The sequence below is a fragment of the Phascolarctos cinereus genome, unplaced genomic scaffold (assembly GCF_003287225.1).
Source record: "Phascolarctos cinereus isolate Bilbo 61053 unplaced genomic scaffold, phaCin_HiC Scaffold_2;HRSCAF=192, whole genome shotgun sequence".
In the NCBI taxonomy this organism is placed as follows: Eukaryota; Metazoa; Chordata; class Mammalia; order Diprotodontia; family Phascolarctidae; genus Phascolarctos; species Phascolarctos cinereus.
The window spans coordinates 113430755-113443014 of NW_027555625.1; the positions used below are offsets into that span (position 1 = coordinate 113430755).

Sequence of the window (12260 nt, forward strand, 5' to 3'; positions counted from 1 at the left end):
CAAAAGTGTATTTATGTGTGGTACATGCGAAATAACACTAAACAAGGAGTTTAGAGCCTTGGGTTCAAATTCTGCCTTTGTCACTTATTAGTTGTGTGAACCTGGGACAAATCAATTTCTCTATCTGTTTCACTGCCTATAAAATTGAATTGTGAAGAAATCATGTTGTATATCTTAAAGTACTATATAAATGTGCATTATTGTTATTACCAAACATTGCTGCAGCAAGATCATATGCTAATGGTCAATCCACTTGACATATTTAATAAAACTGTGGAATCTGAACAAAAAAAAAAAGAAGCGAGGCATATAAGAAATGCTCATCTAAATTCCTGATAAGGGAGAATAAAAGATTATTTTTTTAAAGATGCAGCACTGACATTTGAAAGCGTATGTATTAAATTCAGATAGAATCTGCATATTACTATTAAATCTTATGTGCTAACATAAAATCTTAATCTAATTCCAGGTCAGAAGGATCAGGAACTACCACTAGCATGTCTGTCATTCTAGGGGATGTGTGCAGTACGGGAGTTGAAAATCTGACGCACTGTCCACAAAGGGGCAGTCTAGCATAGGAAAAAGTATTGGACAATGAGTCAGGAGCTCTGGGTTCTACTCTCACCTGTCACTAACTCATTTAATGACATGAAGCAAATAACCTTTCTACAAGTGATTCCTCATTAATAAAAATAGAGAAAATATTTTAACTATCAACAGAGCTATTGTGAGGATAAAATAATGGATGAGAAAGAACTATAAAATAATAACTGCTACATAAATGTCAGATATTATTTAATGATGAAATCTGAATTTAATACTCAAGGAAAAGTCACTAAGCTGTTCACTTACTTTGACCTAGGAATATAAAAGAAGATACAGCATAATACACTCATTTAACCAATCATTAGCAGGACAATCGATGGGTCCAAGGGCATTAAACAAAAGCATCCTCTGAAAACTCTAGTCAATGTATGGCTGCATTCAACACAGAAAGTAGCATTAGATTTGTAGAGTAAAATTAAATACTAACAGCCAAATACACTATCATCTTGATATCAATAGTAAGACCATATACAATAAATTCCAGCATAAAATACGAACAGATATGATTAGATATGGAAATTAGATATGATTAGATGAGGAAATGCAAATAAGCGTTTATGAAATTTAGATGTTGTTGCTGATAGGAAAAAGAGTAGAATAATTAGGCTTACTAATATCCTTAAATATTTGATGGAGTTTTGCGATAAGCAGAATTTTTTCTGTGAGACATTTGTTAAAAATCTAAAAATATATAACAATCTACACTAATTACAGCAACACAATCAGATGCTGATCTTAGAGCTAAGGGTAAAGTATAAGATTTAGACAAAATTTATATTTGAAAATTTTCAAAATGTTGCTGAATGTCTTCTATCAGCAAGGATTCAGTTTAGAACTCCACTAAAACTTGCAGTGAACTTTTTAGTCACATGAAATAGAAAGGAGCTTTATTTTTCCCTCTTGAAAATGTATGCTATGACTAATATCGTTAAACTGAACCCTTCTCAGCATTACAAGGATCTAAGACATCTCCAGAGGCCTCAGGATGGAAAATGCTGTCCACATCCAAAGAAAGAACTATGCAAGTCGAATCGCTATCACTTATTTTTACCTTTTGTTGAGTTTTGTTTCATCTTTCTGATGGTTCCTCCTACTGGTTTTAAAATTTTACTTACAACTTCACTAATGTGAAAATATGTTTAATAGGAATGTAAATGTAAAACCTATATCAGATTGTGTGCTGTCTTGGGGAGGGTGGGGGGGAGAGGAAGGGGGAGAAAAATTTTCAACTCAAAAGCATATGGAAGTGATTGTTGATAAATCAATAAATTAATAAAATTTGGGGAAAAAATGAGGCTAAAGCTTCAGTTATTGAACACAGTAATGAACAGCACTGCTATACTGTTGGTAAAGAGTATTTATATAAACACATTCATATAAAGAATTATAGGCTTAGAAAAAAACTAGTAAGAATATACAAAATAGGAATCAATTTAAAAATTCAAACATAGCACCTAACACTTCATGCCAATCAATCAGCTTAATTAAGTTCAAAGGGTTAGCTACTATGTGACCATTTTTTTCAGCCATAACAACTTCAAAGAAGAATATAATGAAGAAGCTGGAAAGCATACCCAACTCAATGTATAAAGCTCCAAAAAGATCTCAAGGGCTACAATGATGGACCAAATCTAGTAAAAATAAAATTCAATGGAGATAAATATAAAGTCTTTCTTACACTTGGGTTTAAAAAAAAATCCACATAGATACATGATGGGGATGGCATCAGTAGATGAGAGTTCATGTGAAAAATTACTAGTTTTAGTGAATAGCAAGTTCAATATATGTATTCATCAACAGCTCAATAGAGACACTGAATAGTGAATAGAATGCTGAGTTTGGAGTTAGAGAACATGGTATGAATCCCAGCTCCACTATTTACTATTTGTGAGACCTCGAATGAGTCTCAGTTTCCTCATCTATAAAATGTGAGAATTGGACTAAAAATCTCTGGGGTGCCCTACAGCTTTAAATCTATGTCTTCACGATTTCCTGAGACAGTGAGTGTTGTGAGCAATTAAGAGTGAAGAAATCCTACCTATATTAATGAAATCAAGAATCCTTGAAATATTGACATGCAATGTATTTAGTTTAAGTAGTAGCAAACAACATCTCACACAGTAAGTCACTGATTAATTGCCAAGAGTAATAGCTTAATACTTTGACCTGTACTGAAATTAAATTTGATAAACAAAGGAATACAAATACAAATAGAAAAGAATGAACACACACACACAGAGCTAAAGAAAGACATCTAATTCCAAAGGAATATAAGAAGGAAAAGGGAGAAAGGGAGACTAGGAATTAGAGGCAGAGTAAATTAAGGAAGGATCAGTTCCAAGCAAACTCAAAGGATGTACAAAAATATTTTATAGTTTACTTTTTTTTTTTGAGGTGGCAATGAATAAGATTAAGAGGATTTAATTTTATGGGAATATGAGGAATTTTGAAGGTGTTTATAAATTGGGAAATGGATAAACAAGTTATGGTACATAAATGTGATGAACTTATGCTGAACTATTATGCTAATATTACTATAATGAACTCTTATCACCATAATGACCAACCAGGATTCCAGACAACTATTGAGCAAACATGCCAACCACCTCCTGATAGAGAGGTGAAAGACTCAGAATGCTAAATGAGACAGGTTTTTTTGGACATGGCCGAAGGGGAAATTTGTTTTGATTGATTGCTAATGGGAAGGGAGGGAGGGAGGAAGGGAGGAAGGGAGGAAGGGAGGAAGGGAGGAAGGGAGGAAGGAAGGAAGGAAGAAGAAGGGAGGAAGGAAGGAAGGAAGGAAGGAAGGAGAGAAGGAAGGAAGGAAGGAAGGAAGGAAGGAAGGAAGAAGAAGGAAGGAAGGAATCAAGAAATGACTCTACCTGAGAGATTTCCTGTTGATATATTGCAAAATGTTCTTTGCTGATTTGTGGGAGGTAGAGTGAAGGCAGGACTTCTGTGTCCACAAAGTCTAGACCCCATGTTTTTGTGAAAAAATCAGATTCTCTTTTTGTTAATCTAGGATCATTTAATGCTGCTGGAAGATTTACTTTGGAATGATAAATAGTCCATCTATGTTGATCTGTAACTAGAGATGGGGCATCACATAAACTATGTGCACCACCTGCAGAAAATAAAGAAGAGAAAACTCAGTTTTTACAGTTGCTTTTAAGGAAAAAAGTTCTTTTTTAGAAAACGATACGATGAATATAATTTTACATAACAAAGTTAAACATATGTACATATGTAAAGACATATGTGTATATAGTTTGGAAAACAAAAATAACATTCTATTTTACACAAAGTACCTAAAATCATTTTCAGTGGTAAATATTTTAATCAAACAAATCTGTATATAACAATCTTAATTTTCCTATCTCAATCCTCAGAAAAATGTCCAAGACTCTTTATTTAATTTAAATCTTTACTTTTAGAGGACCTACAATATTAAAGAGTTATCAAATATATAATTATACTTATTTTAGGGAAGTAAGATTTACTCTTTTTAAGAAAAACAAATAATCTTCCATCATGCAATGAATATGATATTTCACCACATATTTTACTGTTTAAAAAGAGAATTCATTACCTGTGGGTTCCTTGGGACACACATCTGGCAGTGACTGTACAGGTCGAATATGTTTAGTAGAGTCTACCTCCTTTTTAAAGAAAACATCACTGCTACTTGCTTGAGGCACTGGTGAAGAACTGTGGCTTGAAGCCATTGCATAAAATCACCCCTCAAATGGAACTAAATAAGAAAGAATAATAAATATATTTTATCAGATCAGATCATTTATCTATTATACAATGAATTCAGATTTTTTTTCTAAAATAGAAGCACCCTTCAAAAAACTTCAAAGGAGAATTTCTACCAAGCTTCTCTCTAGAAACACAGAATTTGTCCATAATTGGGAGGAGCTGGTAGCACAATGGATAAAATATTATTGTGAGAATCAAATGAGATGTTTGTAAAGAGCTCTGCAAAGCTTAAAGCACTACCTAAATGCTACCTATTGTTATGATTATTTTTGTTATTAAAATTTCGTGCAGAATGCAAGTATAATGGCTATATAGTCTTGTACCAACTGTTAAAAAACATAACCCAAGGGGCAGCTAGATGGCGCAATGGTTAGAGCACTGGCCCTGAAGTCAGGAGAACCTGAGTTCAAATCCAGCCTCAGACCACTTGACACGTACCAGCTGTGTGACCCTGGGCAAGTCACTTAACCCCAAATGCTTCAAAAGAAAAAAAAACATAACCCACTAGAAACTATCATTAGATAGGTTAAGACATTTACAAAAGCCATATTACATGTAAAACATTACATGAATAAGTTAAAAATGAATGGTACAGATGATAACATATGCTTATAAGTTCAGAAGACAGAATGATAAATTAAAGCAAGTTCAGTAGAATTATATCACCTGTAGACACAGATGAACGAAGTTAAATAAAATATCTCATGTTAGTCTTGTGGAAAGATGAAAAGACTTGGGGGAAGGAGATCAATGGTGCAATGAAATCAATTCAGGCCTGATTAAATGGCTGGACACTAAAATTCTTCATGGGAAGTCAACCCAGTAGTGGGCACAATAAACTCTCAGGAATGAAATTCTGAAGACACAAAAAGAAACAATTCTTTTGAGCTGATCAACATGACTCCATAGGAAACTTGTCAACCAACTTAGATATGAAAAAAACTGTATATTAGATAAAAATAAGGAAAGTTAAAAGAGGATAAATAGAAAAAGCAAGGGGCAATACTCTAAGAATTGTGTCTGGGTACAAAAGCTGAGAAATGAAAAGAGACTGTTGAGAAAAGCTAAGGATAAAAGAAAAGGACTATTTTTTTATTGTTGTTGTTTTTTCAGAGGGTTTTGGCGGGGGTGAGGGTTGTTTTTTAATATTGGAAAAATGAGGTTTTAAAATAAAAGTCAGAATTGATGCTTAGGATGAATGGGAACTATGAACTATGATGATAAAATCTGGTTCCTGTCTCTGACTTCATTGACCATGAGAACTAACAGTAAAGAAAGTAGGGCCGTTCAAATCCTATTTTGCTCCTGTTTATATTTTTTTCCTGTTAAGGAAAATAATCTTTGAAGTGAAAAGGTCTGAAATAAATGTATAACAGAGTTACTATCCAGATAAGCAAGGAGATATTAAGGGAGCACCTAATGTCCTATGACAAGTACATAAATATATACATAATACAATGTGTGCACACACTTATACAGTGTATCTATATATACAGAAAGAACTAGCAGTTATAAGGCACTAACAGTGGTCGATAAAAGATCAACAGAAGACTGGAAGGAATTTACAAGGTAAATGTCCTGATTTCTTTTTTTAAGGAAAGAGAACAGAATCTGAAAAATACGGGCTAATGAGCTTGATTTCCATTCCTAGTAAAATTCTAGAGCGTATAATCACAGAGATGGGTTAATGAAGATCTAGAAGAAGTGGTAATCACAAAAGGTTCAGCAATGCTTTATTAAAAACACACTGTGCCAGTCTAGCCTCATTTTTTTTTAACAGGGTTTTCTGGACTGACAGATCTTTATCTAGATTTTGGCAGAGCAATCCTTATGAAAAGATTGGAGAGATGCAAACTCTCAATAATACAATCTGATGGGCTCAGAATTGACTGGAATACCAAACACAAAAAATAGTCATTAATGGTTCAAAGTCAACTTTGGAAAGTTTCCAGTGGAGCTCCTCGTGGATATTTGCTGCCCTGTCCTCTTTAACATTTCTAACAATAACTTAAAAGTATGACAGCATACTTTTGATGAAATTGTGGCTAAACAACAGTTCATGTGAAAAAATATGAGGCTTTCGTAGGAGCTGGAAGATACCTCATAGGCCATATAACCCAACCCCCTCATTTTATGGATGACAAAAGTAAGGCCAGGGGCAGCTAGGTGGCACAGTGGATAGAGCACTGGCCCTGAACTCAGGAGGACCTGAGTTCAAATTCGACCTCAGACATAAATTATAGCTGTGTGATCCTGGGCAAGTCACTTAACCCCTACTGCCTCACCAAAAAGGAAAAAAAGAAGCCCAGGGAGGGTAAGTAAGCAGGAGAAGATCACAGATGTATCAGAGATGGGATCTGAACTCAGCTCCTGTAACTCTTAGAGCCAGTGAGTGCTCTTTCCACTGTACCAAGCTGCCTCCCTAATTGAACTCTAAGAGTGTAAGTTAATATTTTGATACTGAAGCCACCCAAACTTTTTTTTAGCGGAGATTCATGCTGAAGAAACTGAGGATATTTAGGCGGAAAACTGGAAAGAGGGGTATGAAGGAGAAAGGAAGACATGACAGTTGTCGAAGAAGGGCTATTCAACTGAAGAGAGATTAGACTTGCTCTGTTTGGTCCCAGAGGAAGAACTAGGAGAAGTTACCAAAAAAGCAAATTTAGGTTTTCTGTCAGAGAACTCTTTCTGAAGTAAGCAAAAGTCAACTGGCTATCTAACCGGGTAGTATATGAGCCTTCACTGGAAATCTTCATGTAAAGGTTAGATGACCATGTACTGGGCACAATGTGGAAGGATTTCTCGTTTAAGTACAGCTTGGACTAAACAGCCTCTAGGATCTCTTCCAACTTTGATCTTAGGATTACTATTTTTCTCTTTTTAATATGCCCTCTTTTTGTGTCGCAAAGAGAATATTTTGGGGTGTATTAAATGCTATTCCTTATACATATTATTAGAAGTTCTGATAATGCTGTCTGATACTGTTTTATGTCGCCTTGTGCTTAATCTTCGAAGATTTTTCTTCAATGGAACTGATCATGATTAACTCCACATGGGCTTGCCACATGTGGCCTAGCAAAACCCATTACTCTAGCATATGATACTAGGGTGGCACTCTGGATGTCACTACATGACTAGCCTATTTCTAGTCATAACAAATGTAAAAGCATGTAAAGTTATGTCAGTCTTCAAGTGTCATAAAAATGTCAGTTATTTATTATTATTATTATTATCTATGTGCCCAAATAATCAATGCAGGGTAATGTGGCATGCTAGATAAAGTACTGAATTTAGAAACAGGAAAATGGGTTTAAATACAACCCTTGACTGGCACTATGACAGGAAATTTTGGTGCACAAAATAGTAGCACAAAATGAATCCTCAAATTCTAAAGACGGGCAGCTAGGTGGCGCAGCAGCCCTGGAGTCTGCAGGACCCGAGCTCAAATGCAGCCTCAGACACTTAATACTAGCTGTGTGACCCTGGGCAAGGCACTTAACCCAAACTCTCTCTCTCTCTCTCTCTCTCTCTCTCTCTCTCTCTCTCTCTCTCTCTCTCACACACACACACACACACACACACACACTTACTTTTTAAATTCTAAAGACAAATGCAGTTGAGGTAGAGTTAGATGAGAGACCTTCGGTCACATAGCTCTTGGCAAGAGAGATCCTAAACACCAACTCTACTGGAGGGTGATAATAAACCAGGATAGAATTCACCTACAGCACCACCTCTGATAGAGGTAGATCATCTGGTAGCTTCCTAATTTAACCAATTATTCTTATTAACTAGGTGACATTTAGTTTTTTTCTGTGCTGCTGGAATATCAATATCACTGCTCTCTGCATTTCAGTATAGGTAAAGCCTACTATGGATAAGTCATTCACCTCGTTGAGACTAAAGTTTCTCATCTGTAAAATGGAGATGACAATAATATCTCCTGCCATAACCTAGTCAAAAAGTTGTCACAAGGCTCAAATGAGATAAACTATTATGCAAATTTTTGAATACTAAATAAATTTCAGTTGATATTAAGACAGAATAATAAATACTGTAAGATAATTACAAAGTATTATGGGAGCTCAGAATGAAGTGTTCTAGAGCCAGGGAATGCTTCATGTTGGAAGTGGCATTTGAGCTGATTCTTAAAAAATAGCATCTTGACAGATGGAAAAAAGAAAGGATATCCTAAAAGGAAGGAACTGATGAAAATATGGGTAGAAAAGCACAAGTGATGCCTGGAAAATAGTGACTAATTCTCTCTGATACGGCCCTCATTTCTAAAATATATAGAGAATTAAGACAAATCTATAAGAATACAAGCCATTCCCAATTGATAAATGGTCAAAGGATATGAACAGACAGTTCTCAGATGAAGAAATTAAAGCCATCTATAGTCATATGAAAAAATGCTCTGAATCATTATTGATCAGGGAAATGCAAATCAAAACGACTCTGAGGCACCACATAATACCTATCAGATTGGCCAACAATACAAAACAGGAAAATGACAAATGTGGGAGATGTGGGAAAACTGGAACACTAATGCATTGTTGGTGGAGTTGTGAAATGATCAACCATTTTGGAGAAATTTGGAACTACACCAAGGGCTATAAAATGTGCATACCTTTGATCAGCAATAGCATTCTAGGGCTATATCCAAAGAGATCATACAAATGGGAAAAGGACCCACAGGTACAAATATATTCATAGCAGCTCTTTTTGTGATGGCAAAGAATTGGAAATTGAGAGGATGCCCATCAATTGGGGAATGGCTGAGCAAGTTGTGGTACATGAATGTGCTATAAGAAATGATGAACAGGTTGACTTCAGAAAAACCTGGAAAGACTTGCACGGTGTGATGCTGAGTAAAGTAAGTAGAACCAAGAGAACTTTGTACACAATAACAGCCACGTTGTACAATGATTAATATTGATAAACATAACCATTCTCAGCATTACAAGGATCTAAGACATCTCCAGAGGCCTCAGGATGGAAAACGCTATCCACTTCCAAAGAAAGAACTATGGAATTTGAATTGCTATCATTTTTCTTCTCTTCTGTTGAGTTTTGTTTCCTCTTTCTGATGGTTCCTCCTATTGGTCTGAATTTTTACTTACAACTTCACTAATGTGAAAATATATTTAATAGGAATGTAAATGTAGAGCCTCTATCAGATTGTGTGCCATCTTGGGGAGGGTGGTGGGCAGGAAGGGGGGAGAAAAATTTTCAACTCAAAAGCATATGGAAGTGATTGTTGATAAATCAAAATAAATTAATAAAAATTTAAAACTAAATGAATAAATATAGCTTTTAAGACTAAAAAAAAAGAAAATAGTGACTAATGTAAATTGAATAAAGAGTAGGATAGATGCAGAGGAATACTATGAGATTAGGAAAGGAAGGTAGTTGGAGATCATTATCCTGAAAGGAAATCAGCACTGATAGAAGTAGCAGTGTAATGAAAAGGGGAAAAGACAAGGCAAAGAAGAGACTGAATATACAGCAAATAGGGTATCTCACACACGAACAACTGACATTTCATACTAGTTCAAGTACATTCAAAATAACCTCAGAAAACTATGTCAGAAATACATTTCAGTCAGCGTAGGTATTCCTGAGTTACAAACACCCAACCATTGAACTTCAGTAAAAACAGGTAACTAGGGGCAGGTCCATGGTGCAGTGGATAGAGTACTGGCCCTGGAGTCAGGAGGACCCAAGTTCAAATGTAGCCTCAGACACTTAACACTTATTAGCTGTGTGACCCTGGGCAAGTCACTTAACCCCACCACCTAGCCAAAAAAACAAACAAAAACAAGTAACTATTCCATGCTAGGCAATGGTGCAACAAACAAGGACCTTGTGCATCACGACTATCAAATTACCTCTTGTTTCTGTGCTCTTCACCACTCTCAGTAACGCATACCTGCTACTACCACCTCTCCCTCTGAGGTAAAAGTAGACTCTTGTTTGCTACTTTGTCCTGTTTGTTGTGTTGTGGTTTGTCCTTCGTTCTTGAAGAGGATCGTGACAAAGTCACCCATTTAAAACCAATAAGCCAAGACAGCTAATTTCAATACCTATCCCAAAGCAAAGAAAATCTGTGGCAAGAAAATTGTTCAATGGGGCACGCCAAAGACACACAAATACTGGATCAAGCATTTGTATTACTGACTACCTTTACTTTTCTTTAGTAGGGATTATGCATAATAGACTTTTTTGTTTTTTAAATACCATCAGTCTTAATTGTATAACCGTGAAGGGCAGAACCTTCAAATTCTGAATCATTGAATTCCAGAGTCAGAAAGGCCCTCAAAAGCTGGCTAAATTCAACTCAAAACAGATATCCCCTGTACAACAAACTATTAAATCGCCACCCTGCCTTCACTTGAAGAACTCCAATGAGGGACAAAGTTATCACCTTCCAAAGGTATAACAATTCAAACTTTGAGAGATCTCTAATTTTAAAAGTGTTTCTTACAAGTTAAAATGTCTCTGTAATTTCCACCCATTACTCCTAATTCCACCACATAGAGCCAAACAACATGAGTCTAAACCCTCTTGAAGAGGGCTATCATGACCTAGCAAGTCTTCTCTTCAAGTTAAATATCCCCCAGTTCTTTCAACCAACAATCAATAAATATTAATGAAGATGGCTTAGAGAAATCATATTTTCAAAAATATTAAACTAAACAGAAGGAAAAAAGATGTCTATTAGAGATTCATCCCTCAAAATGTCAGGAAGCATATAATGAAAAATGCTATCCACATCCAAAGAAAGAACTATGGAGTTTGAATGCAGATCAAAGAACACTATTTGCTGTTTTTTTCCTTCTGTTGTGTTTTGTTTCCTCTTCCTGGTGGTTCCTCCTATTGGTTCTAATTCTTACTTATAACATCACTAATGTGAAAATATGTTTAATAGAAACGTATATATATAGTCTATATCAGATTTTGAGCCATCTTGGGGAAGGAAGTGGGGAGGGAGGGGGACAAAAATTTAAAACTCAAAAGCTTATGGAACTGATTGTTGGTAATTCAAAATAAATTAATAACAATTTTTTAAAATGTCAGGAGGCATAGAGTAATGTCTAAGATGGCCCATAGACCTAAGATACGTCAACTTCCAGAGCTCTGTTAAATATCACTAACTAATTCACTTCCCCATTACCCCTACCTCTACCCCTACTCCACCCCTAATGAATTAGTTTAAGGAAGTCCCTCCAAAAAAAAAAAACCAAAAAAACAACTTGTCAAAGTCCTTTTCAAAGGCAAAATGAAATGGGGGGGGAAGGAAATGGTTTAACTTGATATAAAAAAACTGATAGAGTAAACACAACCATTTAAAAATATTTCAATGGGGGGGGGACAAATCTTTTAAACTAACCAGTATTCACCACAAAAAAGTGGCAGTAAACAGCACTTGTTCAGTCAAAGATAGTATAGTATTATACAAACATAGTAACCATTCTTTAAATGTTTCAAAGTTGAAAAAGAAGCAAATCGACCCAAAATGTTGTGTTAACCATTAAGGTTTTTTCCCCCAAAAGTTTAATCACAGCAAACAGCACTTGCTCAGCTGGAGACAGTATTGAAAGATTTAAAAAGTAAAAAACAAAATAAAATAAAAAAACAAAACAGCTATCTGAAGACAGCTGTATGTTGGTATTCTACGAAGGTTTCAAATATATCCTCATGCATCCAACTACTTGAATAAACTAAGCTTAGGCCAGAAAGTCTTAAAGTGTGGTCCAGGGACTCATGAACATCTGAGTCCTCAAGGCAAAAATTATTTTCATAACAATAATAAGAAGTATTAATTTATTATAATTATAATAATAATAATTATATATATATAAATATATATATATATATATATAAAAATA

The 12260-nt window shown here is 35.2% G+C and overlaps 1 protein-coding gene across 3 annotated transcripts in view; it reads right to left on the reverse strand.

Moving 5' to 3' along the window:
- Positions 1-12260, reverse strand: part of VPS54 (VPS54 subunit of GARP complex) — an 83175-nt gene that overhangs the window by 62107 nt on the left and 8808 nt on the right. For all 3 annotated transcript variants that reach the window (XM_020985450.2, XM_020985448.2, XM_020985449.2), the window contains exons 2-3: positions 4196-4357; positions 3489-3730 (exon numbers count right to left, since the gene is read on the reverse strand). In XM_020985450.2, the coding sequence (XP_020841109.1) occupies positions 3489-3730; positions 4196-4331 (378 nt within the window). In that variant the 5' untranslated portion in view covers positions 4332-4357. The remainder of the gene's footprint in view (positions 1-3488; positions 3731-4195; positions 4358-12260) is intronic.